The sequence below is a fragment of the Rhinolophus sinicus genome, linkage group LG10 (genome assembly GCF_036562045.2).
Source record: "Rhinolophus sinicus isolate RSC01 linkage group LG10, ASM3656204v1, whole genome shotgun sequence".
Classification (NCBI taxonomy): Eukaryota; Metazoa; Chordata; class Mammalia; order Chiroptera; family Rhinolophidae; genus Rhinolophus; species Rhinolophus sinicus.
The window spans coordinates 30,842,581-30,870,342 of NC_133759.1; the positions used below are offsets into that span (position 1 = coordinate 30,842,581).

General features: G+C 41.0%; 1 protein-coding gene across 1 annotated transcript in view; it reads left to right on the plus strand.

The window, feature by feature from the left end:
* Positions 1-27,762, plus strand: part of COL6A5 (collagen type VI alpha 5 chain) — a 117,647-nt gene that overhangs the window by 54,289 nt on the left and 35,596 nt on the right. The window contains exons 14-35 of the mRNA XM_019726036.2: positions 167-238; positions 580-606; positions 714-758; positions 849-902; positions 2,735-2,797; positions 3,465-3,530; positions 3,947-4,000; positions 7,259-7,294; positions 7,817-7,879; positions 9,590-9,652; positions 10,704-10,766; positions 12,091-12,153; positions 13,507-13,557; positions 13,680-13,715; positions 15,231-15,293; positions 16,406-16,468; positions 18,739-18,774; positions 18,891-18,927; positions 22,141-22,152; positions 23,125-23,612; positions 26,419-26,512; positions 27,060-27,719. Of these exons, the coding sequence (XP_019581595.2) occupies positions 167-238; positions 580-606; positions 714-758; positions 849-902; positions 2,735-2,797; positions 3,465-3,530; positions 3,947-4,000; positions 7,259-7,294; positions 7,817-7,879; positions 9,590-9,652; positions 10,704-10,766; positions 12,091-12,153; positions 13,507-13,557; positions 13,680-13,715; positions 15,231-15,293; positions 16,406-16,468; positions 18,739-18,774; positions 18,891-18,927; positions 22,141-22,152; positions 23,125-23,612; positions 26,419-26,512; positions 27,060-27,719 (2,209 nt within the window). The remainder of the gene's footprint in view (positions 1-166; positions 239-579; positions 607-713; positions 759-848; positions 903-2,734; positions 2,798-3,464; positions 3,531-3,946; positions 4,001-7,258; positions 7,295-7,816; positions 7,880-9,589; positions 9,653-10,703; positions 10,767-12,090; positions 12,154-13,506; positions 13,558-13,679; positions 13,716-15,230; positions 15,294-16,405; positions 16,469-18,738; positions 18,775-18,890; positions 18,928-22,140; positions 22,153-23,124; positions 23,613-26,418; positions 26,513-27,059; positions 27,720-27,762) is intronic.

A 27,762-nucleotide genomic window follows, 5' to 3' on the forward strand; every position in this document is an offset into this window, starting at 1 on the left:
TTGCATGGAGGGGAGAAACAGAGTTAAATGAACAAGTTTGTGGGAGGATTTGTTTGTCTAAACCTCAGAATGCCCAGGTAGTCTAGCTTCATTCTCGAAAAGTAAACTGCTGGCAGCTTCTGGCAAAAGAGTGACTTTGGATACCTGTCTGGTTACCTTTTCTTAGGGAAGACGAGGAGAAACTGGACCCCCAGGAGATAAAGGGATTGCAGGATGTCCAGGGCAGTGGGGTCAGAAGGTAAGGCTCTGCCGGCCATGTTATTTTAAATGTCGTGCAACATTGTTTCCCTTTGTCCTCCATTCCTGCCCTCCCTTGCTTTTTCTCTTCCTTCTCCCTTTCTTCTTTCCCTCTCTCCGATTACACGTTAGTTTCCTCATCTGCAGAATAATTCTCTTTTTAGTAATCTCAAGGAGTTTTGAGCATTAAGTTCTATCTATAACCTCTTTGTGATTGTAGAGCCAAAAGCAACTAAAGAAATACACAATCACTCTCTTTAGGAAGGCAGCTCCTTCCTGCTCCAACAGTCTAGGAATCCACGTTGTCTGTGACATGTCAGTGAGATGTTTAATCTTTTACAGGGAGACAGAGGATTTTCTGGATACAAGGTACTGTAGTTTCTTCTCACACTGGATTTCCTCATGGAATTAGTTTCCCAATAAGCGCATGGCAGAGATCTCCTCTGACCTGATTGCTGCCCATTATTGCCTCTCAGGGAGCCCAGGGAGAAGATGGGATTGATGGACTCGAAGGGGAAGAGGTAAGCCATTTTTCTTCAAGTACCATAAAATCAGCATGAGGTTGATATATATATATATATGGAAATTTTGTTTTCTTTATCTTCTGTTAGGGCTTTCAAGGATTTCCTGGAAAAAAAGGAGAAAAAGGTGATCCAGGATCCCAGGTAACACTTCCATACATCAGAACAAGAGAATGTGGTGACGACAGCCTTAATTGCTGCGTGTGGGTGGTTATGAGGGATAAAACTGACAGCTGACTTAACCACATAATGAAGGCCTATGAAGGCAGCACCAAAATAGGTGCTGCATTCGATTGCTGGGCAAGTGAGTAACTATGTAATTTTCAAGAATTTCCAGCTAGAAAACTTCGAGGCATGCAAAGATCATCTACAGGCATGTTTTTCAGAAGTCTGAAAATGAATACTTTCGCCTGTCAGCAGCGTCCTTGTTCTCTGTATTGCATCAGAAAATAAATAAATAAATAAATAGCAAGAGCAAGAGACGAAATGATTTTGGTGGCCTTGGCATAGCAAATCACAGTGAAACTGTAACAATTTTAAATACATTTCAGCACTCATTAATATGTGCCTCCTTGGTTCCAAGCAGCTCTGCTTTTGCATTTTTAGTCCACTGAGTTACGGACTAAAGAATCGGAGTGAAGCACACAGTCATAGCTAATGTGATTGGGACGATGTTGCAGGCATCTACACAGAAGCCCAGAGAAGGACACCTAACTCAACGGGGGTGGGGTGGGGGAGGGGGGCAGGGATGGAGGGGAGTTCAGCAGGTCTTCCTGGAGGAAATGGTCCCTGAGCTGAAGATGAGTAGGAATTAGCAAGACATGGAGGAAGGGCATTCCAGACCGAGGGAACAGCATAAGCAAAGACCTGGAGGCCTGGGGCCCTGCAAGTTGTTCTGCCTGGCGTGAGCATTACAGTAGAGGTAGAGGGAGGTGAGGTTCAAGAGGTGGGGGGAGGAGATCAGGAAGGCACTGGTGAGCCATGTGGAGGAGTTGGGCTTTTAACCGTTAGGCAATGGGGAGACTTTGAAATATTTTAATCAGGGGATCCCAATTGAATTTGCGTGTTAGAAACACTACTTGGCAGTAGCGTGGAGGATGTGTTGGAGAGGACATAGATGCCAGGCAAAGATGAGAGGCAGATCTAGAACAATCAAGGTGAGAAGAGAGGAAGCCTTCAAGTAAAGCAATGGCAGAAGACAGAAGCAGGACATATTAAGCACACAGCAGGGCCCAGACTAGAGTAGGCACCTAGGTGTAAACTTTAAGGGAGCACTCATTCTCCAAGTGATGCACAGAGTGAGTGCTTCCCGAAGTTTTGCTGGGTGACTTCCGTATTTCACTGTCGTCCTGGCTCCGAGACATAAGTGCTCCAGATCTAGGTGACCAGAGGAGTACGAAATGAAGAGTCAGTCCAGAGGCTTGACTTGGACAAGTTGAGTTGGAAACAGTGGAGTTTGACATGACAATGGAACATTCCGGTGGAGGTTTCCAGTGGGCAATTTCATTATCGATGTCAGACGTTGCTGTTAATAGACCGGCTGGGATGTCCAATACAGTACTGAGTAGCAATGTGTGACTATTAAATTCAAATTAATTAAAATGAAAAATTCTGCTCTTCAGTTGCACTAGCCACGTTTCATGTACTCAGTAGGTGCATATGGCTGGTGGTTACCATATCAGACAGTGTACGTATAGAATATTTCTATCCCTGCTGAAAGTTCTATTGGATAGCACTAGGCTAGACCCTGGGAAGGTTTCCCATTTCTCAGCCTCACTACAGACAATCCTGATCACAGACTTAACACTAGACTTAGTTCTGCTTGAGAAGTCAGGGAACCTGGCTAAGGTAGGGGAATATGGATCTTTTCGTTTGGTTGATTTCCTCTCCTCCAAATACACAAGACACTTGACATTTTAATATCATTATAAAAACCTCTTACAAGCTAACTCAAAAGCTTGTTTTATTTTTTCCAGGGCAGCCCAGGTTCCAGAGGCCCCCCTGGGGAATATGGGGAGAAGGGCTTTCCAGGGGATCCTGTAAGTTCCTAGGGCCCAGTTGGCTCTGAATTTCTAACTGCTCCACCATTTGGGTTTCCTTTCTCTTGTGTCTCCTGATAATCTGTAGGCAAAGGCTTCTCTTGGGAGTTGGGGAGGTAGGTTGATCAAGGCTTATTTGTTTGGGAAAAATCTGTCTATATCTGATCTAGGCTGAATTACACTAAAATTCAGAACTGGGAACTAAAGTTCCATCTTATTCATCCTTATGGTATGTTGAGAGGTTCAGGTTCCTTTGTCAGGGGTGGGGGGCATGCCCATAGTTTTGCTTATTGGGCTTCTACTCTTGCAGATTCCCTATTTGCAGACTTTGTTACAAGGGATTCTTATTACACCTTTGAGGGCGTGGCATAAGCTTGTTTGGACTAGTGCAGCAATGAAGCTGCCAGTACAGAGAATTGACCATGACTTCAGCATGCACTCTTATAATTTGTCATTTATCACCAGACCCCCTTCAAACTTGGGGAAATATTACTTTCATTTTTTCACAAATGTACGAGTTTCAAATATGGAGGATTTTCTCACACTCCTCCTCACTTAATCCAAATTAGTTTAGTACTTGAACATTGTACCATTTTGAGCAGCTCCCCCCCCAAAAAAATCCCTGATATTAACATGATTCTGAAATACTTTTTAACTCTTCCTCTAGGGTGATCCAGGACAAAATAATAACATCAAAGGACAACGGGGCTCCAAAGGAGAGCAAGGAAGACAAGTATTTGGATCTGTTTTATATATATGAATTGGTTAATTCTGTTACTGAGCTGAGGTTTTCATAAAGTGTAAATGATTTACTGAAATATGCAATCCTTCTGTAAATGAACAAACACCCTGAAATTCACGGCTAAAAGAGCCTTGTGTCTGTGGCAGGTTACACTTCTGTGGTCAAAATGCTGCAGTTTCTGGCAGGTGATATTATATGGGGAAGCTGGTGTATCAGTGGATGTCCCAACACCATTTTCCTCTTTAATGGATTTTACCCTTTAGTGCTGATATGCAGAATGATTCTAGCACGATGCATCTGTTCTGCTGTTTTAATAGTGCTTGAGGTTTTGATGCTGATGCTGATGCCTTTTCAATTTATTCAGAACCTTTTGCCTTATGATCTTGGGGGAACTGTTGTACTTCCAGGGTAGAACCGGACAGAAAGGGAGACAAGGCAGTCCGAGTTCCAGAGGAAGCAGGGTAAGTGTTTCCATGGACATTCGTTTCCCTTCTTTATCACCTGAAGATGCCACAGAGGCAGTCAGAGTATTTGTGGCTGCAGAGTCAGCTGACCCAGGGCTGATCCATTGGCACTACTGACATTTTGGGCCAGATAATTTGGAGTGGCATAAGCATAAGCACTAGGGGATGTTTGTAGCATCCCTGGTCTCTCTACCCACTAGATGCCAGTAGCACCTCCTACCCATGGTTGTGACATCCAAAAATGTCTGCAGGTGTTACCAAATGTCTGTGGGGGGTGGGGTGGGGGTAAAATTGCCCGGGTTTGAGAACCACTGTGACACAGCTTGCTTGACCCTTTCTACTTTCCAGAAGCTTTTGAATGTCATTTCAAAAAGTCACTGACTAACAGAAAAGCCCTCCTTTAGTAGCTAGCATCTTTGAGCTGATATAAGAATATTACGAACTGGGTAATCACTCTTCATATATCACCAGTGGGAGAGAAGAATCACAGATAAATTCTTCCTGAATGAACCCAAACACTGGCTATTAAGGTCAAGCCAGTGGCAACCTTGAGATCCTAGGGTAACATTATAGCATCTCATGTGATATCAAGCCTAAAATAGTGATATTGGATTTCCCCTTCTTTTTGAGGAACAACCAAGAATCACTTTCTCTTTGTGGACTAAAATTAGAGATGGTATTTATAATGTGTTAGAAACCCCTTTATCACCTGCTCAGCATGTAGATCATAAAAAGAGAATGATGTACAACATCCTAGATCTGGCCCTGAATTTTATTCAAGAGGGAATGGACAACACTTGGCTTTCTTTTTAATTACAAATTTGGAATCTTCTCATCGCTTAGAAGGCTGTGTCTGATTCCCTCTCTCTCTTTGATAGGTAGTAGATAAATGTGTTTTAATTTCCTCTTGCCTTTGTTTATCTTGAATCATAGTTTTAAAGGATAGGATCTGCAGAACGAAGGCTTAGACTTCCCAGTAGTTCTGGTAAAATGCTTTGAGACATTGCCCTCTTTTCCACACCAGAGAATAAAAATCAAACAAAAGAAGGAAGAGAGCAGCAAGATGAGCTAAATGTTGTAAATTTTAAAAACACATACGTATTTTTGTTGGTTTAAGAGAAAATCCTTTTAGTTTGAAATAGCTTTGTAACTGTGACCATCAATCGGGCACTTTTTAAAAAGAGATGCTAGGGCCGTGGCAGGGAATTACTACTCGGACAAACCAGCGGATTACACTCAGTCAGTCCAAGCACAGGAGGCTCTCAGCCTCCCTTCCCCGTCTTCACCCGCTTCCCTGCCCATCTCTTCCTTTGGAACCTCTTTTATCTTGAATTAAATAATGCAACGTGGATATAAAACAACACCAAGCTTTTCTACTCTCCCCCACCTTTCCAGGGAAGGCCAGAATTCTCTATGAGGCTCGGAGGATATTAAGTGGATGATAAATTCTAAAAACACAAGCAAACCTGGGACATTGCCTCCCACTTGACAGAATTTCAACTTATGTAAATTAATTGTACTAGCCGTTGCCTAAAAAATGGATCAATGTCCTGAGAACCAGAGCACTTGAAATCACATTCCAGGCCCACTTCTTTTGCCCATCACACATAAATAATACTTATAAATAATAGTATTTATACTTCTATAGCATCTGTTTTATGCCAGGTCCTGGTCAAATTACTTTCAAATATTAATTCATTTAATCCTCATAATAAACCTATGAGGTAGATACTATTCTTATACCCAGTTGACAGAGGAGAAAAATAAGGAACCTGGGGCAGCTTGCCCAGGATTAAGACAGGTAGTAAGTGATGGAGCTGGTGTTTGAAGTCAGACTCGCACACTCCAGAGTCTGGACTCCTAAGCACCGTGGCTGAAGTTCATAGGGCAAATACCCTGTGCCACCCAGGTATGGAAGGGAATGGTTGAGCTCAAGATTGCTTGACTTCTAAGGACACACCCCTAACCATTGTGTGTACTGTCTGTCACAGATTAAACACTATTTTATCCTTGCTTTTTAGTGGAGACAGAATTATGACAGGGTGGAAATAGTGGCTTCAACCTTTCTTTACTATTTCTTTTCTGCTTTCATATGTCAAGGGTTCTATTAGTCATATCACGGTACAAACAACTGACAACTTACAATGGGTAACGTGTTCCAAAGGGTAGCTGCATTTTATTTAAAAGCAAATAGTACCTGCATCAAAGGGGCACAAGCTGGGTGGAGGAATTCTAATCATCACCCAACTTGGTGGAGGTGATACTTGGTCAGGTAGTGTTATTCGTAAAAAAGCTTCAGCATGTGAGCAGATGAAAACAACAGTGCTTCTGAAATAACAATTTCCACGGCTACCTTTCTGAATGAATGAATGGATAGAATTTTAAAAAGTATTTGTTTTGTACCTAAAGTAATCATAGTTGTTTATCAGAACACAAAGTAAGTTGACGGTTGAGATATTCCACAGCTCTCTCAAAGAGGCCGGGGTGGTAGGTGGGGAGGTCAGGGCACGGACTTTATCTGTCAATGCCATTTAGGGGAAAGGAGTTCGGATCTGGGGTCGGAATCATCTTCCCACTTGGTTAACGTTTTGGACAGGAAAGGGTGTGGCAAATACAGCCACTAGGTGGAGAGCCTGAGCTGGCGACCTGAAATCGCGTCTGGATAGATGCAGACAGATTTCCGTTTCAGAGGTCAGCTCCGTTTTTCTCAGATGAATCCAGATGTGCCATTTGGACCACCACATGGTGGCACAGACCCTGTCAGTCATTTCCTCCTTGTAGAAGCCCATGGAAACAAATCCCAGTGGGCCCTTACGAAGCACTGCAGCTAACAATTTTTGTATTCTCCCCCAAGATACAATCAGGGTCCCAGGACAGAGAGAGACGGATGTGGCACAGGTTGTTCTTACACAGGAAGCCTCTGGTTAGCAGACAGTGCTTAGTGGGATTTGCCGGAGAGGACAGGGAGAAGACAGGTTCTTCAGAATGGTTTGATTCTCCAAACAGCCTCCTGGATAGTTGTCAGCCTGGAGTTGGGTCTATGACTTTTAGATTGGTTTGCAATCAATCCTCCAAATGTTAATCCGTAATTAAGTGCCTAGTGTGAAAAGTTACCTTTGGCAAGTGCCTCGAGGAGGCCATTTCTTTGAGTGGCTCGCTTACTTATGTCTATCAGGGAATGAGACAGGCCGGTTTGCCTCTAAGGAGCCTCCAGCCAGACACCCAGACACTAACATTTTGCCTTTTCTTTTCCAGGGAAGAGAAGGCCAAAGGGGACACGATGGTCCCCCGGTGAGTATCCTTTACTTCCTGTCCTCTGTGATAGATGGGGCCAAGGAGATTCTCACATGCGCTTGGCACTGGGGAGGAATGAGCATTGGACAAGGCTGTTGGAGGAAGTGCCAAGCGCTGGACATGATAGCCACTGACGGGGAAGAGGAAGGGAACACAAGTGTCCATCAGGTCAGCTACCAGAAGCGAGATGGGCCTGACCTCAAGCAAAATAGCCTTCATAGTCACTTCAGAGACAAAAGGCTGTGTGTGATCCCAAATGCTGTGCACTTGACTGCTCTTCACGGGCACTGGGAATTGCCTGCCATTAGCGAAATTCTTTATTAGAATAAGAAAATGTGTGTTCATTTCTTATGCATCATAGAAGACTAAAATCCTGGGCAAAGTAGGGGGTGAGCCAAGAGTCAGACAAACATAGTCCCTGTGTACTGTGTACTGCAGTACTAGGTACTATAAAGAGAAAATCTCTATGGAAACTACTATGTGGAGAAAACTTTAACACTGAAAACTCTCATTCCTCAGGGGGAGCCGGGAAATCCTGGACCTAAAGGTACACAGGGAGCTGAAGGATTACAAGGCCCACAGGTATGTTGGAATAGTTCAAAAATACTGATAAATAATGCTAAGTTATTGTGGTAGTTCTGTATAAAAATAAATAACTGAGAAATTTGTGACCTGCCCCACCCTTCTTCATGGTATATGTCTCTGGAAGTCTGTATTTCCCATCATGGTGGGGGTGTCGCTCCATCAAATCTGCTCCTACATTTGCAGCTCCCTGATAGAGAAAAAGGCATGCTCTTGTGTTAACCTCGTATTATGTCTGCATGTTAGTAATAATGAATTATTAAGACCTTCGTATTATATTAGTAATCAACATCAGGATCAACAAATTGGTTTTCCTTACCTGAGGTCCTGCACACAGACTGCCATGAAGGACAATTAAGGATTGGAAACGGTTATTCACCTCGCCTGAAGCTAACTCCACAGGGGAGGACAGTGCTTCTGGAATGTCACTGATAGGGCTTTATGTGAGCCATGTACATTTTTTTCTTGGTCATATTATTAGTGATATGGGCACTGGAGTCAGGATATCTCTGACTCTCTTCCATGTCAGAAAGATGCTGGGGTCATTCCTAGAGAATGGCTTTGTAACACATGGGTATTTAGTCCCCTTATGGAGCCCACTTTAAGCCTGAGCTTGTCTGGAAGAGCCTGTGTAGATGTGTCCATTCTAAGACCTTCCTACCCTGTTTCCCCAAAAATAAGACCTAGCCAGACAATCAGCTCTAATGTGTCTTTTGGAGCAAAAATTAACATAAGACCCGGTCTTATTTAACTATAATATAAGACCGGGTATAGTATAGTATAATATAATATAATATAATATAATATAATATAATATAATATAATATAATACCAGGTCTTATATTAATTTTTGCTCCAAAGGACACATTAGAGCTGATTGTCCGATTTGGTCTTATTTTTGGGGAAGCAGGGTAGGCGTTCATTTTCATTTTAGAAAGTTCCAGATTATTAAGACTAAACTGGAATTTGGGATTCTCTTTAATGATTCTGGGGTCCCTGAACCAAGCCACCCAGTAGCAGGTCCTTTAGATTGAATAACCATGAGACCAACTTAGGCCCTTCCCAGGTGTTGTGGAGAGAGGGGTGACATTACCTCAGCTACTTCAGAGTCCCCCTTAATACAAGGCTAGCCCAGTGGCTCCAAACACCGTTGGCACGGGGCAGCCAGTGCCATTTTATAGCTGGTGGTTTGGTAGTGAAAAATGTTACCAGCACCTCTATTTTTTCTTCTATGTGAGAGAACCATAATGAGAACCCTATCTTTGATGGTAAATATGGCAGAAAATGTGCTTCAATTTATCTGCTGCTAAAATGTCCATTTGTATGAACTTGAAACGACTTTGCTCTCTATTTTACACATTGAAAGCACTTTGGCCCAGGGAGCCTGCCCCATCAGAGGAATCCATCTGACAGTTAATTGTGTCTTACTTCCTTCTCCTATGGGTTTTATTCTCCCTTTAGCCTCTTTCATTTCTCCCTGTCCAAGAGAGATAAAGGTCTTATAGCCAGCCTGGGAATTCCATAAGAAGACCTGTACCCCTGAGTCTGGGTCTCCCTTCAGTTTCTCTTCTAACATATGGTTAATCTCAGAATTGAAGGGCTGCTTAAAGGGTTGGACCATTGCTTTCCCATGGGGTTGTTTCAAAAGCATTAATAAAGTTAAGTTCTCATTCCCTTCATTGTACTATGTTTCTTTCCTTACGACAAAAGGGGTTAATTGGAATTCCTGGCAGTACTGGAGACAAAGGAAGCCCGGGGCTTAAAGGACCTCAGGTGAGTGACTGAGAAATGTTACAGTCAATTGTTTTCAACCTTTAGTCTCTTACTTCAAACACAACTTCATCTATAGTTTACTTTATATTATTGACATAAGGAGTATTTCATTTTTGGATTAACTTGGGACAAATTTGAGACACATGTTTAGCACATCTCAGATTCCTTGTGCATAACTTAAGCACCCTTTTCCCCTTCACTGGGGTTTTACTTGGAAAGCACAGACCCATTTCATCAGCCTGAAGAACGCATTTGGAAGAACACAAATCTTGCTGACTCCTGATCATTTCAAAACCTGATACCTTATTCTGGATTTTCTAACTTTTAAAAATTATCGGCGCCATGCCCATCTCCATTGACTGCCGATATTTTTAAATTATCTCTACAAAGATCCCTCACTACCCAAATTTATTTAATTCCCAAGTTCAGCTTTGAATTCACCATCTGAATCCATTTGGTTCCCGAGTTTCTGAATGTGAGGGATGAGAATTTGGATGGTGAGGGATTCACATGAAAAATGTTCCGAATCTATTCAGTTCTCCAGCTCAGCTGTTGAGAGTTCAGAAGGCGAGGGATACCTGTGTTTGCTCAGTTACTTTCCTGCCATGTTTGTGAAAGACATTTTTACCCATTTTCAGATTGGGAAACTGAAACACATCCTATACACTGTTTTGTATGTGTGCATGGTACAGTGCACAGAAGTGCCAACGACAGCAAAGTATCTTATTCTAGCAAAATCTGTGCATCACAACAACAAATTTGCCACATTCAGCAATAATGTGTGTCGAGTCAAGGGTGCCATTTCCGTTTCCCCCTAATGCTCCGGGGACAGTGGCATTCCTGCAGATGAAGATTTGTGGTCCTCTAATCAGGACTGTAGCCAGCGTCACCTGATTTTAGCCTAGATGTCTCTCTCCCCTGGGTGGCTGGGTTTCTTATTAAGGAGACCCCTCAAGTTGTTAGAAATGACAGGAAGAAAAGCAGATCTAGTCTAAAGGGTCTTCTAAGAATTGCTGTAGCACCAACATTTCCATTTCCCATTTTCTTTCAGGGTTCTCCTGGACCAATGGGAACTAAAGGGAGTGTTGGAAGACCTGGACTCTTGGGGAAAAAAGTAAATGTTACTTTTTACAGATTTCAAATACTGAGAGAAAAAAAGTTCTTTCATTCTTTTCATGCTTTTCATGTTAATTCCTCACATGATTGAATCCAGTCACCATCACCCACTTACCAGCTTTCTGCTAATACATTCTTTTCCTTTCATTGAGAGATCACTGCTTACCTCCCCATGAAACTGCCCCATTTCACTAGAAGAGATGCAGTGATCTCACCCATCATGATACAACTCTGAAAAATCTCTTCAACATCCCGATTTCCTGACTGCATGAATGCACATGGTGGATGAGTTGGGCAGAGAGTAGGGGGTGTCAGAACTCAAATCTATTTATGCATGTAGTTCTCTAACTCAGCCTACCTTCTCTGAGGTGGCTCTGTTGGAGATTGTCAGAGAGCAAACTATTGGCCTATTCAGAATCTCATCCCCCTGAATAAAACCTTTCATCAGCTGCCTCCCCCAGGACCAGCCTCAGGGGCCTGGGACCTGTGCCGTCATGCAGGGGGCCTAGTTTAGGGAGGCCCTCTGCTTGGTTTAATGCTCTGCTGTCACCATCTTGAAATCTTAATATTTGAGCAAGGGGCCTGTGCTTGCATTTGACACTGAGCCCCACAAATTATGGAGCCAGTCTTCACTTCCCCATGACCCTTAGGAAATTCTCCCGACTTTAAAGTAGCTTAGAAGGCCTTTTACAGTTTGACCCTGTTTAATTCTAAGGCTTCATAGCTCCTCTCCCTCCTGCATGCCTGCCTCAGGCTTCTCACCAATGCCTTCCCTCCACCTGGGTCATTCTCGCTCCTCCCTTGATCCTTCTTCCAGCTCAGTCAACTCATCCTTGAAGCCTTAGCATCCATGTTCTTTTTTTTCAGGTAGCCAGCCTCCTAGCCCCACCAAATTTAATTTAGATTCCTCCTTGCTTTGTGGCCATATCACCCTGAACTTTATCACACAGGTTTAGAATCGTCTAATTGTCTTTTCAACCAGAACCACACCTATCCTGTGCAACAGTTTATTTTCCACGACAATAAATAATTGTTGGGTGGGCAAATGAACAACTTTCTCCTCTTTGCCTTCTCCTTCTGTCCTTCTCTAACACTAGGAAAGCAGTACTAGAGTCCAGCCCTGGGTGTGCTGATGTTTTCTGCTTGCCTTTGGGAAAATCACTGTTTCTTATACCCCCAGCTCCCTACTGAGTATTGAACCCTCACTGAAAATGCTAAGTCTCCCCATCTAATAGACAGAACTTCGTATGGTGGGAGCTATGCCTGATTTCTACCAATCTGGAGCTCTTCTTATATACCAATCTGGAGCTCTCATTTACTAGGGAGAACCTGGCATACCTGGAGATCCTGGGCCAGTGGGGCAAGCTGGACAGCGAGGAAAACAGGTATGAGGTTTCCGGACGCTTACCCTTTCCCAGCTCCATGTGCTCAGTTCTGAGGTCAAGAGAAGGAGGCTGACATCATCAACCTAAGCACGTGGGGTAATGCAGGTGTTTCAACACCTCCTAGGAAGATGTGGGACCACTTTCCCCACCTCATGCAGCTTTCATTTTATAGCTAATCTGTTAAAGTGAGGGAGAACAGCAAGAGAGAAAGGGAGCATGCAGAGAGGATAGAGAGGGCATTCCAATATTTTAACAACTAATATGGCCATAGAGACACAGGTTGGTTGAAAAACAGCACCCACCACTTGTTTCTCTCCCCATCTTACAAAATTCTAGGGCAACAATACGAAGAGAATAGGGCCAAGAAGTGGGGCATCTGGTCTAGTGGCTCTGGCTGTACCAGGATCTCAGTCTATGGAGCAGCCAGCAAAGGAACAATTTTTAAAACTCCTTTTTTAAAATAATGTTTATTACAATTGTTATGCATAGATATTATAAAGAACTTACCAAGCATAAAGGATGGGAAATGGGGAAGAAAAAAATTACGTATGTACCTTAGTTCATTTGACCAATCTCTTAATATTGGATATTTAGTTTGTTTTTAATTTTCACTGTCATGTAGCACAGAAATGAACATTCTTGTATCTAATTAAAATTTTTGAACAAAACTATATTTCATTTCTACATAGAAAGTTCTAGAAATAGAAATAGATTATGTACACATTTAATTAAGGCTTGAGCTCTATTGCAAAGTTCCCTTAAGAAAATTCAAATGAGATGTGCAAATATATGTACCCAGGTGTTATGCAGGAGCGTGCTTGCTTCTGGGCTTCCATACCAACAAGAGGTATTATCGCTTTCTTATTTTTATCTTTACCAATTTTATTGACCAAAAAATGGTATCTCATTAGTGTTTCAAATTGCATTTCTTTGGTTACTAATGAGGGTGACATTTTTCTACATGTCTATTGGCCATTTATATATATATATATATATATATATATATATATATATATATATTTTTTGTGGGGGAGGAATTCCTCACCCATGTCCTTTAGACCAGCTCCTCATTTTCCAGGCAAGTAGCAGCCACTGACTCCATAAGTCATGAATGACCATCCCTCTGCCTCTTGCAGTGTTTGTAGAGCACAGCTGGCCAAAGAAGTGCCAGGGCACTTACCAGGAAGTGAGCAAAACCCAACTACAAGCATGTTTCCAGAGTTCAAGGTCATTGATTAGGCCCCCTCCACCTAGACGTCCTTAGTGCTTCTCCCTTGACATTATCATCTCCCCAGTATAGATGACAATTAATTTTGAGTTTTAAGAAATTGAAATGAACTGATATTTTCACAGGGAGATTATGGCATCCCAGGCTATGGTCACATAGGACCAAAAGGAGTAAAGGTAAATATGGAAAACAATTATTTCTTTAACTGATGAATCAAACCAAAGTAATACAAGAAAAAATGTATCATATTGCAGAAGTGGTGTGTTGATTTATTCATGTTCTCTGCTGAAAATTATAGGGCTCAAGAGGATATTCTGGAGATATGGGGCAAAAGGTATGGTGCACGTGACCTTCTTTTAAAATTACCATGACTCAATTCTCTCTACTTGAGAATTGAGATAAGCTTATAGATCTCAATGAAACAAACAAACAAAGCAAGGCAGTTGTTTTGCCTGGGCTTCAGGAAAAAAGGACCATACTTAACTCCTATGAATCTTGAAAGTGGAAAAGGTTATCCTACCTTTCATTGCTTGATGTTTCTTGTCCTGAAACGCCAACTTTAGGTATCCGCTCAAGTTTAGTCCTTCGTCCTCTTCTTGATTTCTCTGCCTCGGTGATAGCGTTCAAAACTTTTGGCTTCACCTATTGCTATTTGTCCTTCATTTTAGTGGCCTTTATTTCCACTCACCTGAAAGATTACAATATAATTCTCATTGGTCTCCAACTTCCAACTTCTCCCTGCTTCAGGTAATCCCTAACACTAATGTCAATTGATTTTTCCCCAAAGTATAGCCTAATTATGTTACTCTCCTGATCAAACATCTTCCAGAATATTACCTTATCACCCAACCAGACTGAAATTCATCTCCATGCTCTAGAACCAGACAGATCTTCCATTTCAATCAGAGCAGCTCTTGTTATATCTGTTTTATACACCAGAATCGTGTAATAAGATTGCACTTTGTAAGTTATATAAAGGTCTAGTCACTGTGTTATACCCCTGAAACTAATATAATATTGTATGTCAACTGTTATTGAAAAATAAAAAAAATTATTTAAAGAAAATGTCCTGTCTCAAAGAGTGTGTTCAACATAGTTGATGCTCAAAATAAAATTCAAAATATGGGTTAAAAAATAGTGTCTAATTAAACAAAGCAAATCAACTATAGGAAAATAGCCAATACTTGAATCCTTCAAAAAGTACATTTTTTGGTTTTGTTTATTTTTTTTTAAATGCTTTTAACTGATGAATTACCAAAAGAGATTCTTTCCTTAGGCAGAGAAGGGTGCAAGAAAGGGCTATGTAAGTAACTGTTAGGATAAGAGTTCTGTTGTAGAGGACTAAACTTCTAATTTACTTATAAAGGGAGAAAATTAGCATATTCAATTTAGGGATCAATGTGAAATTAACATTGATAAATAACTGCTAAAATTAGTTTCCCACCAAAGTCAGAGTAAATGATTTTTATCTTCAACTTTTTCAGAAATGATTCATAAATTTAGGAAGAAATTCATTATTTAGTATTTTATGTAGTCAATAATACTTCATATGTTCTCCCTGATTTTCAAGCATTTTTCTTTAGATATTTTTAGTAACTGGTTGGATAACCATTACATTGATATTTATACATACATATTTGTATTCTTAGAAAATTAAAAATATTTTGTAGAATATCTAAGTGTAATAATAACTTAATTCCAAAAGATAGAAGATGACTTTTAGTGTTTAATAATATAGTATATTTATAAGATGAATTAGGTTTTGGATTGAAGAGAATTATTTTTATTCTTTCATAGCAAATATTTTAATGTTTGATTAAATATTGATTTCTTATATCTGAATCTTCAGGGTGAAGTTGGCAATCCTGGAATTCCTGGGGGGCCTGGATCCAAAGGATTTAGGGGACTAACAGTAAGTGGCCTTTAATTCCAGAAATAATACCTGTTTCTTTGGAAGACTCTGGCTTTTAGGTTGTAATAATAAATGTGGATTATAGATTCAATCCAAGGGCATTGAATCTGTAATGAATCAGAAATGTCACAAGGGCATTGAATCAGAAATGTCACTTCCTAGCTGAGTGACCTTCAACACATCGTTTCAGGGTCTCTATTTCTATAACATGAGAGTTGAACTTAGTGATACTGCAGGTCATTTTCAACTCTGAAAATCTATGGTTCCATGACTCCGAGCTATTTATATTATAATATAATGTTATTATATTATGAAGACTTACAAATTGATAATTGGCTGTTCTAAGGACTGTCAGTGCTTTCCAGTCCTTTCTAAGGCACATATTAAAGCTCAGCATGTTAATCCCATTAGTGGAAATGGAGCTGACATCTTTCCACTGTGTCCCTGAGGATTTTCTGACAATCCCACTACCTATAACGAAGGTCATCTGGGGTATTTATTTCAAGGAAAACTGTTGAGATCTCCTAATTAGCAAAGGGCAGAGTAGAATGTTATACTTATTTAAAAACAAAGTGCTGAGGAAAGCACCCTTTCATTTTAATATTTGAATGTAATATCAGTAGTCATTATCAGTGTGAAAGAGATGCAATTAATTCAACTGATACTTTCCATCTGGCTGGATAAATTTCATTAGTATCCATATCCATCAACTTGAGGTATAGGAATGACACAGCCCACCCATGTCTTCTTATGCATGTGGGCACTTATTTTTTGTATTTGATCCATTGCAGATGGGAAATTTTTTATTAGATCTCTGTGTGCCCTAGTATATTTGCTTTTTTTTTAGCGCCAACCTAGCTATGACACTAATTTAGATTTAAATGCACTGCCAGTACCAGAGCAAAGTGTGTCACTATATGAAGAGGCTAAAAGGGAAATGAATGTTTACCAATGATTACGAATGGCTATTTATAATACAAGTTAGGAATTTACTTGACTTGAATTAATAGTTGCTTTCTTTAGAAAAATATTTTAAATTGTAAAGCCTCATTAAAAGTGAGGTAATCCCATGGATAGATGAGATGAAATGTAACACATTTTTCTATCTGCAGCTCACTGTAGGTTTGAATGGTATAAAAGGCTCTCAAGGCCCCCCGGGCCCCCCTGGACGGAGAGTGAGTATACCCATGATAACTAAGTCATGCACCGAATACCAGTTTCTAGGATGTTCAACAGACAGGGCATGGAATTAAAGTCAGAAGCACTGGGTTCCAGTCTAGATTCTGCTTTTTACTAGCTGTGGACTCTTGGGCCAGTCACTGAATCTTTCAGTGAACCCCAAAATAGAGATGACCTATCCTGTGCTAACCACTTCAACAGGTAGCTATGAGGATCAGAAAATCAAAAGTGAACACTCTTTGTAAACTCTGAAGATCAATGCAAATATTAGCTGTTACTGTTATTTTTTACTGAAGCTTTTAAATAGGAATGGGATTGCATAAGTTTAATAAAGGCGTTCTGGCAAAGTTCTATCATACTAGTCAATTGTTTCACAAAACCTTTATTGTTGCCTTCCTACCCTCAAAATTTAGATCTAGAGAGATTTGGAAATATAACTGAAACTTTCCACTGTGATTCCATTACAATAGAAATGTCACCTCTGAAAGCATTCCCAGGCAGTCAGGCATATCTCCCTCTGATGAAATATCCACCTCTCTATTTTAGTGCCTCTCATGTGATTGTAATGATTTATTTACATGCCTCTCTCCCTTAATGAGCACAGTCAGGTAAAAACTAAATGTCGCCAGCCCCTGTGTTTTGTGTAGGGGGTGCAGGCAGCATTGTGTAAGAAGTGGAGAAACCCCTTATCTTGTTTTATGCCCTGTGAATATTTCCTGACTACCTGGAGGCGTTCTTTAACGTGGGACTTTATAAAGAACACAGAAAATGTGGTTGTTTTTTGAATGACTGAATCCATAGTAAAATGAGAATTAACTACCTATAACAGATACTCTGGTGCAATCTTTTCTTTCTTTCGTGTTAAGGAACTAGTAAATATCCTTAGTCTTGTGGGTGAGAATCTAGCCTCTGAGCCAATCTGGATTTATCTCCTGTCCAGATTCATTTGGTGGGAGGTCCCATATCTTCCTGACCTTGTGCTTGGCCCTGCTGAGCTTGTAGAATGTGGCTTCTTTATCTCAGGCTCTTGATCTTAGCCTCTGCTTAAAAACTTGCTCAACATTACTCTTAAGTCTTTTAAGGACACACTCTCTGCAGTTCTGATCCTCTGAAAGATGGAGGCTGCCTATTCTATTTGTTGGCCAGAAACTGTTCCTCTCTCTGTTTATGTGGCTGTGCATTGTTTTCTGTTTTCTGTCATAACTTATAAAGGAAAAGATGTGATTCAGCATCATTTAGTGAGATGCATGATTTCCTGATTTGGGTCAGGAAGTAACTATTCCCGCATGGGGGGCATCATGGGTGGCCCCAATAGTTCCGTTTAATACATGCAGCACACAGTGGGGCCCCTCAGCATTCAGCAGACATTTGACTGAATATTGGAGGAATGGATGTACAGATGACCCAGTTGATATTTGAAAAAAAGATTCTTGCACTGACATGGTTGAGCAGCTGGGGTGCCAGTGAAATTGTACTAGAGTGAACATGTAATAACATTTTCTAAAGCCAGCATCCTACCATTCATCAGTTGCCCAAAGGAATCCATGTGTACAAACATTTTCAGAACCAACTGCCAAGCAGAAACCCGTTCCTGATAAAAAGAAGTAAGAATGGGAAAAGAGAAAAGCTTAAGCTGTCAAGAAAGGAGGACTGCCTTTTTTTCAGGAACTCAGCTTGATTAATCTCACTCAATTACTGTGCTCCTTTGTTCCATAACTTCTCAGCTTGTCTGAGTTGAGTGTGTATGCTATTCTTTTATGTAATGCTCATTTTGCTACGTAATTGTCCTTGGTTATTGTCACAAATGTAGAGGTTGTATGTTGCCACCTGCATTTTAAGCTCCTTGATTTGTAGTATGCCTGTACCTCTGAATTCTCAATAAATTATTCTCTTTTGTGCTGTGCTTTGGGAAGTCTGCTGTTTACAATTTTAACTTTTCTAAGGAGAATTGCCTTCTACGTGTCATATCTTTAGTACAAATAGCTTTAAGAAATACTTTCGTGTCTTTACTTCCTCTTATCCTGGATAAATAATTCAGTTCACTCAGGACAGACATTAGCTGAATTGATCTAACACGGAAAAAGGTTTGTAGTCCTGATTTAAGTGGGGAAAGAGCTTGATAATCCACCAGTTCAGAAATAGTTTAGTTGCACCCTGCCAGCTGTGCTTTTAAGAATGCAGTTTTGTTTTTTCCCTTTTGCTTTTGTTTTGACATTAAAGACTACGATTCACATACCAATAACTTGCTCTGATTTTGTTTCCCTAGGGCCCTAAAGGCATGGCGGGAGAGCCTGAATATTCTGTATGTATCTCCTTATTCATGAAAGAAAACCCAACCAGTCCACTGGCCAATAAATATGGCCACTTGGAGGTCACTGTGCTCATGTTCCTTTTCTCTCTCTCTGTTTTTATTTGCAGCAATGTGATCTGATCAAGTTCGTGCGAGACCATAGTCGTGAGTATCTGTGTTATGGAGCAGCAGCGTGAGTGGTTGGTGAGGGCATGTAGGATGAAGGCAGTGTAGGTATGAGGAATCAGTAGGCAGACTTCACTGGTGGAGAGGGCAGATGTCTTCTGCACTAGGCTTGTTATGAGGGCCATCAAAGGGGGGGGGGAGCGGAAGGGGTATAAGTAATTGATGCAGTACCTCAACTTAGCTCATGAAGTGCCGTTCATACTGCAAGAGGAAACATGCCTATGGGAAGCAATTAGAGACCAACTCAAATGGTGTGTGAATTAGATCACACTAATATAACGATTATGTACAAAGGCCCGAGAAAGCATGGTGTTACAGGGGTGAACAAGGAGTTTGGGGTTAGTTGATTATTAGTTAGTGAAGTCTCCTTGGATGGGAGTAATTGAATCTGGCTATGGGGAAGTGATGGGGAGTGGCAAGATAATAATTTCAGCAAAAGAATAAAGCAGGAGTCAACAAATAGAGAGGTTGTTTTTCATTATAAGGAAGGGGAAAATGAGGTAGAAAAGATCCAGTGATCTCACTTCTGAAAATGTATCCTCAGGAAATAAAGCAGAACAAGGACAAATTATAGCTACAGATGATTATTGAAATATTCATTAGAGCAAAATAACTATACATTTAGAGTCTTTAAACTTATAGAATAATTAGGTTGTGGTACATCATCTGATAAAGACAGCCAGAATATGAAAAAAATTGCCATTAAAAAGCAAAAAATTAACTTGGATCCTCATTTTCACACATACACACACATCTATCTATCTCTATCTCTATCTCTCTATCTCTATGTCTATGTCTATATCTATATCTGTCTATCTATATATTAGAGATGAAGGCAGAAAATTGTAACAACTTTTGGGTGATTTTAGGTGATTTGTCTTTTTTCATATTTGCATTATGTTTGTAATAATGCTTATACAATCACAGTCAGATGAATGTAAAATGAGAAAATTTACTGAAGGATTTGGGATGAAAATATAGTCACTGAAAGCATGTGACAAGGACAGAACAACAACTAAAACAAATTCAAAATTAATGTAAGGCCAGGCGCGGAGAGGCTTAGTAACACTGTGGGTCAGGAGACAGAGAAGGGGTTGTGAAAGAAAATCAATTGGTAGGAAAACGTGATGACTGTAAACTCCTTAGAGGTCGAAGAATGTTGTGTAGGCCCCAAATTGAAACAATACAGCCACCTGATGAAATGCGGCTATAATAAAGGTGAGGATCAGGAAAGGAGACTCAGATGTTGAAGTCACTCAAATACTTGTGGTCCTTAGAGCCACATGGATGGGTGAGGTTACCAAGGATGTAAAACTAGAGAGACAGAGACAGAACCCCAAGGGATGAGCCCAGGAAGCAAAAGGAGTGGGGCCAAAGGACAGAAAATGGCATCGTAACGATGAGGAATTCCTGCCAAATGTAGGCAAGTTGAAAAACAGGAAGAAGCTAGTGGAGAGAGGATTCAAAGGGAAGGGACCTTGTGAAAGACATTGATTGAGAGTTAAAAAGGCTCCAGCACAAGGAGGATGTGAGAACCAGGCCTGGGGCCACAGGGAGGGAACAAAGGGAGAGCCACTGGAAGGGATATGAATGTGTGATCAGCCTCCCTCAAGATGTTGCTGGTATTCTCAGCAAAATCAAATGATGTCTTCCCAAGGAACACCAAAGGAGGTGGAAGGGGCTGGGGAGGTAAATACCAGCCCTCATAGGGCTTGGGTTTTTGAAGACAGTTTTCCAACAGTCAATGAAAGGAGTTAGCCAGAAAATTAAGGGGCCAGGGGGAGTATGGGCGGTTCTATAACCAGACAGGGTGCTGATCCGTGAGCATGGAATTCGGAATTTGGATCTTAGATGAGGATTTTGGTGACAGGCCTTTAGAGGTAATTCAAATGGCCTCACTTTATAGATGAGATCATCGAGGTTGTGCAAGGTTGGACTCCTGGTCTAACATGTCTGCTCTTCAGTTCTGCAGCAGCGCTCTGCCACACAGGAATGAGGGCCCAGGTCTTGAACAGGTGGCTGGGACCCTACCCCCAGAACCAAATAAGAGATCTAGGAGGCTGAGGAGAATGGAGAGAGAGGAGGGCGGTCGAGAACAAAACAGGAGGACCCAAATGATTAAAGTTTTGGAGGGAGAGGTATAAGCAAAGAGGATTTTTTAGGAAGAATAAATTTAAAAAGAAACACACTACAAGAGGTCAACTCATTTGCTCAAAGTCACCCAGCTTTACTAGATTCAAACCCAGACAGGTGTGTCTATTTCCAGAGCCTGTGCTGGGTTAGAGGCTGACAAATAAAAAAGTTTTCTGTCAGAAAAAAAGGGATCTGTTTCAGGCCTTGAGTGCAGCGGAAGCTGTGGGTTATGTGTGCTGTCTGCTGGCACAGACGAAAGACAAAAGATGTTAACAGGGTTGGTGTGAGGGGAACATGCTCTGTGGGACAGCAGGATGGAGGACCAATTTGTTGTCAGTGCTAGTAAAATCTTTTATTATATTGCAGTGACTCATTTGCTTCCTAGGAATTGAGTAAAATGAACATGGAAATTGTCAGGCCTGTGCTTTCTTAAAGATTTACTGACATTTCCCCCGCTTCATCTGACAGAGTAAATCACTTAGAGAAACCACATGCTATTTTGCTCAGGAGAAATCTTTGGGGGGTTTCCCTCCTCTCTCTTGATACGGAGATCACTCAAACGTAGGAGCTATATTTTTCAGCCGAGACAAAATTCATTTGGAAATCCTCAGAGTTCTGCAGGAATAGAGAGGCTCCCAAGGTGTTCATCAGGGAAGAAAATAAAACCCCATATTTTAGCCTTGCCTCACTGAATGAGTCTCAGAAGGCTATAAGCAGAGAGACAAAACAAATTGAATTTTAGCTATCTTGCCATTTAATCAGAGGCTCATCTATTCTGCTTCTAAGACAAGTGATCAGTGTTTTAGGTTTCAACCAAAATTCTGCTGAAGTTTGCTGGCCATGGCTCAAAAGGAGAAAGGGCCAGGAAGGTTCAAAAATTAATAAAGTTCTGTGGACGTCTTCCTCAATCCTTCAACTTTGGCTTCCCATATCTTAGGCATTAGCCTCATGTGCACTTAGAGTCAAACAAAATATTGTTGAAATTTTGTTGTTTTGGATTATTTTCAGTCTGTGTTCCAAAAAGTAACTGACTCTTTTCTCTCTCTTTCCTTTTCATAGCTTGTTGGGAAGGTGAGTAGTCTCATTACACTGTGTTTCTTATAACTACTGTGTTCTGACAAGACCAATTTGAAAGAAAGTCTCGCGCCCATGGGAAAAAAGGACGTCTTCCTGCTATGCAGACGCTTCTGTCTTTTGATTTTGACAATAACTGTCAATGCCATGTTTCTACCTGATTGTAGAATGGTGACCACCCCCACCCCCCAGCCTCCATCCCCTTCACACTATTGTTCTTTCTAGGTCTTGTCACAGTTTGTAACTCAGTTTCTTCACAAGAGTAGGCCCTGTGTTGCTGGGGGATTCAGTGACAGAGCTCTCTGACCACATTCTGTTGCTCTGTCTGACGCTGGATCCTGTGGACACCAGCTTCGTGCATGGGCGATGTTTCCTTTCCTTCCTCTAACCCACATTTACACTTTCCATCTCACCAAGTGCCCACATTTGTCAACCTGACTCTGCAATAGTCTTCTCCAGGCCTAGACTGCAATCGGTATTGCATGGTGTCTTAGATCCTTTGGATCACATTGCCGCAGGAGCCAGTTATGTCAACATCAAGGGCTCCTGGTCTCCTAGTGGCCTGCTGAAGTAGACCTGCAGGGTCTGTGAGCGTATCCCAGGTGTATGGCACCATTCACTTGGATTCTGAAACAAAACAAAATGACTTTGTACATGTAAGTGCCCTATCAAACTTTGTGGATTTGAATTAAATCTACCAGGTACCCTCCTGGCCAGTAGGACAGAGAGGCTGTGAAGTCTGCACTTTACATAGCCAACTATTAATGCACCATCTTTATGCAACACCTTTAAGCTAACAAAGCAGATTCCTTTCCTTCCATTACATGTGGGATCCTCTAGTTCTAGAGCTATATGGAACACTTGCATTTTTTTAGACCTCAGTGTGAACCAGCCTCACTGGAGTGAGGGAGTGGGGAAGACTTTTGATCCGGTGAAATAACTTAATACTTTTGCTTTTCATTCTTGTAGAAAAGTGTCCAGTGTATCCAACAGAGCTGGTGTTTGCTCTGGATCAGTCCTACGATAGCACAGAACAGATATTTAATGAAACGAGGGACATCATCACTTCTATCGTCAGTGACCTTACCATCAGGGAAAATAATTGCCCTGTGGGAGCAAGAGTTGTTGTGGTTTCCTATGGCTCAGGCGCCAGCTACCTCATCCGGTGGTCCGACTACCGCAGCAAGAAGCAACTCGTCCAGCTTCTTTCCCAAATAAAATATCAAATCCCTACAGAAGCACAGGACATTGGTAATGCGATGAGGTTTGTGGCCCGGAACGTTTTCAAGCGGACATATGCAGGAGCCAACGTGCGGAGAGTTGCTGTGTTTTTCAGCAACGGACAAGAAGCCAGTAGGGCATCCATCGTCACGGCCACCATGGAGCTTAACGCCCTGGACATCAGTCCCGCAGTCTTTGCTGCTAATGAAAGGGTTTTCTTTAATGAGGCTTTTGGGGTAAGAATTTCCCTTGGCAACTTCTTCATTTTGAAGACAGTGTGGTACTGGCAGGATGGGAGTAGGGGGAGATATGTGGCTGCTTGAGCACCTTGACAGTTTTCACAGCTGCATTGTTACCAGGGTCCATGAAATCTAATATCTAATAATAACAGCAATCAATAATAACAGCAGCCACATTTACTCAGTTCATGCGGTGTGCCAGGCTCTGCCCCTAGAACTGTGTATGCATGCTCATACCTTGTCACAATCCTCTGAAGTCAGTGCAGTTGTTATCTCCATTTAAAAATCGGGAAACTGAGGCTCAAAGAGTCTGAGAGACTGCCAGTTTTGTACAGCTACTAAATGGCGAAGTCAAGGTTCAAACTCAGGTCTGCCTAACAGAAAGGGCTGTGACCGTGGTGCCCTTCCAGCCCTCTGCAGATCTGTTTCTCAATTCTGTCATCTGCTCACTGTATCTCATTGAACAACTGGTCTTAACCTGTGACAGATGGAGTTTAGGGCATCTCAGAACCCCTAAGGTTGTGTATTACATTGATGTGTATTTTTCCCAAGAGAGGTTCCTTCCTTTTTGGATGCACAGATTCTTATGGGATCTATGCTTCCCTCTCTCTCCCCACAAAAATGAAGAACCTCTCCCTCCACTGTTCTACTATTTTTTTATATATTCAGATTATCCATGAAATACATGTTTCTGGAGCTGTGTGAAGGCATCATGTTGTCCCAGAGGTTATAAAGGTCTATTTTCATATAAATACTCATATTTTTACTGTGAAAAGAAAAGCAAGCTCTCTATAACATGAAGAGAATCAATCTGCTTATAATACATCCAATCATTTTTTAGAAACAGGAGCTGCAGGGAGAGTGACAATAGATCCTGACAGAAAGGATTGTAGGAAGTCAAAGTTTTTCTTCTAAAAATCATTACCCCCCCCCCCAGCATACTAGATAATGTATTTATTTGTTATGTGATGGTGTATGTCTCCTCACTAGAATGTAAAGTAGAGATTTTTATCTGCTTTGTTCATTTTTGTATGCCTAGCACCTAGAAAAGTACTTATAGCATTGTAGACATTCAATAAATATTTGTTGAATGAATGAATGAATGAATGACATGTGGTTTACTCCGATGAATAAACTTCTTTGATTTATCTAGGCAGCATTTCATCTTTACAAGGGGGAACCAACAAGGTCAAATACAAAATAACACTCAAAGCATACAATTTCATAAAAGATAGAGAGTAGGAATATAGTAAATACTTTCTAACCATACGGCTGGAATGATTATAAATATTTCCAAATCCTCACTCCGCACTATATAGAAACATAGAAAGTGTGGCTTTCCTAACCCTTTAATTTCCCAAAGGAGAAAGAGAAAAAACATGAGCATCTTTGTGAATGGAGAGATACCTTCATCAGTAACCTGGGAATGGTAGATTTCTTTCATTTTTAAAAAGCTTCTGCCTCTTCTGGTGCCTCATACAGTAAATGCCCAATAAATAGCTATTGACTCACTGAATGAATGCTATCCATTGCCCATTTCAGTGAGTATTAAAGTGGAAAATGTAATCAAGAGGCAGATATAACCAGGCAGTGCACTACCAAGAATTTTGAATAGACTTAGTGTCTTCTGTCTACTGCCTTATGAAATAGACTTTTAATTGGGATGTCCACTGGACATCTGATACTATGATCAGGGTGTAAATAGTTGGGATTACTACTTAACGAGGCCAAAGGAAACCTGTGAATATAAAATTTCTGCAGGACCCAATTTCTTCTTCTTTTCTTTTTTCCTTTATCTTTTTTTTTGTGTGTGTGGAGAAATATTGTCTATTTTATTGATGAATGGTGCCATCCAGGAGACCGGGAAGCTCATGCTCAAAAGCCTGACCTCCCCAGTGGTGTGTAGGTTACAGATTACATAAAGCAAAATCACAAGACACTGTTGGTTATGGATTTGGGGTCATGTTGGGAGTTGATTGGTCAGAGGTGAGGTAAGGGTAATGAATCATTTCTTCAGGTCTTGAGGACAGTACTGAGGTCTGTTCCAGAGTTCCTCTGTCCAGTCTCCAGGGAAAGTAGCCAGGAGGTCGTTCCTAGGGCTCAGGAACTGAAACATAACTTAGGTCAAGATGCTATCAGCTTGCCAGAGGACTGGACTGTGTGACCATTAGTCAGGTCTGGGCTACGGTCTTCTGCTGCCTGGGGGGTGCTGATTATCTGGGGGAAAAGCTAGGTTTCTGAGGGGCATGGAGAAATAGATGATTTCCAGAGCTAGGACTCAAAACTGAATTTAATCAAAGTCATAAGGACCCTCGGTTTCACTGAGTGACCTGAGGAACATGATTTGACCTCTGTGAGCCTCAGTTTCTTTATCTGTTTGTGGGTGCAGGACCCAATTTCAGAAGCTGATGTGTGGCACATAATCCATTAGTACTTATTCAGAAGCATGTAAAAATTCAGTGCAAAATTGTAGGCTTGGAAATAAGATATTTTAATACTTGCCCCAGTAGGTGAAACTGGTGGTTATCTTGTGCCAGTTTTTTTTGTCATAAAACGGGGAGGCAGATACCTGTTCTATATCCTTCTTTCGGTTATGTTAGGATAAAAGGTGGATATTGCGCGCGCGCGTGTGTGTGTGTGTATGTGTGTGTATAAAGATGTACTGAACTGAACAAAAGGCTATAATACAAGGCAATAGTAATGATGTGTTTTTCAAACTGATCTTTAACGTGGGTGCGCAATAGCTTACTGATAGTCACTAAAGAAAATGAGCAAATAAGCATATGCTTCTTTTTCAATACAGTTTGACAACACTGGAACATTTCAGGTGATTCCAATTCCTTCAAATGAGGACCACGAACCATTAGAAAGACTTTGGAGGTGTACACTTTGCTATGGTAAGACCAGTGAGAAGAATTTATTGTGCTGTAACATTTGAAATGCCTTACTGGTGAGTTACTAACTCTGGCTTTACCAGAGATTTCTATTTTTCATTATAGATTCTATTTTAAGTTTTCCAGTTTTCCAACACCATATGTCAGGGTTTCAACCTCTGTAATGTTTGAAGCTTCCATCGAGTATGAAAATTGGTTTGGAAGATTATCTCAATTGATGTGATTTTTCTTGGGGACAATTTGGTAGCTTGTATCAAAAGCCTCTAAAATGTTGAAAATATTTTCTAAATGAGTTTGGACATGACTTGTAGATTTCAAGTATATATGCTACCTACACCTGCTTTTAACAAGGACCTTCCCCAATGTCTGCTAGTGGCCACAGAAATGTTGGGACATTGAAAATTTCTCATTAAATGATGTGAGATTGAAAAGATATTGATCAGATTATTAGTTCTTGCTAATCAGTCACTGAATCACTTGAAAATCTCCAAAAACAGTGTCTTGTTGTGCCAACATTGAACCAATGATGAGTCTCTCTATGTATTTTCAGATAAATGCTTTCCACATGCCTGCATGAAAGAGAATCTTTTACCTGAAAATTCACACATGGATGTAGCCTTCCTCTTACACAATTCTTGGAATATAGCAAGTGATGAGTTTAAAGCTGTGAAAGACTTGGTGAGCTCAATGCTTGACAACTTCGACATTGCTTCAGACCCGTTAGTCTCAGACTCTGGTGATAGGATTGCCTTGTTGAGCTATTCTCCTTGGGATAGTTCTAGGAGAAAGAAAGGTGAGGTAAAAATAGAGTTTGCGTTTACGACTTATGACAACCGAATCTTAATGAAGAGCCACATCCAGAATGCCCTCCGACAGCTAAACGGAGAAGCCACCTTTGGCCATGCTCTACTGTGGACCATGGAGAATCTGTTTCCAGGAACACCCCACCTGAGAAAACACAAGGTCATCTTTGTAATCTCAGCAGGAGAAAATCATGAGAGAAAGGAATTTTTGAAAAAGATGGCTCTGAGGGCCAAGTGTCAAGGCTATGTCATATTTGTGATTTCCCTGGGCTCTGCATATAAGGACAACATGGAGGAGTTAGCCAGCTACCCACGTGACCACCATCTGATACAGCTTGGGAGAATTCATAAACCAGATCTGGATTATATTGTGAAGTTTTTAAAGCCATTTGTATACTCAATCAGACGTAAGTCATTATTTTGTTTTTCCTCTTTGTTTTATTAAATTAG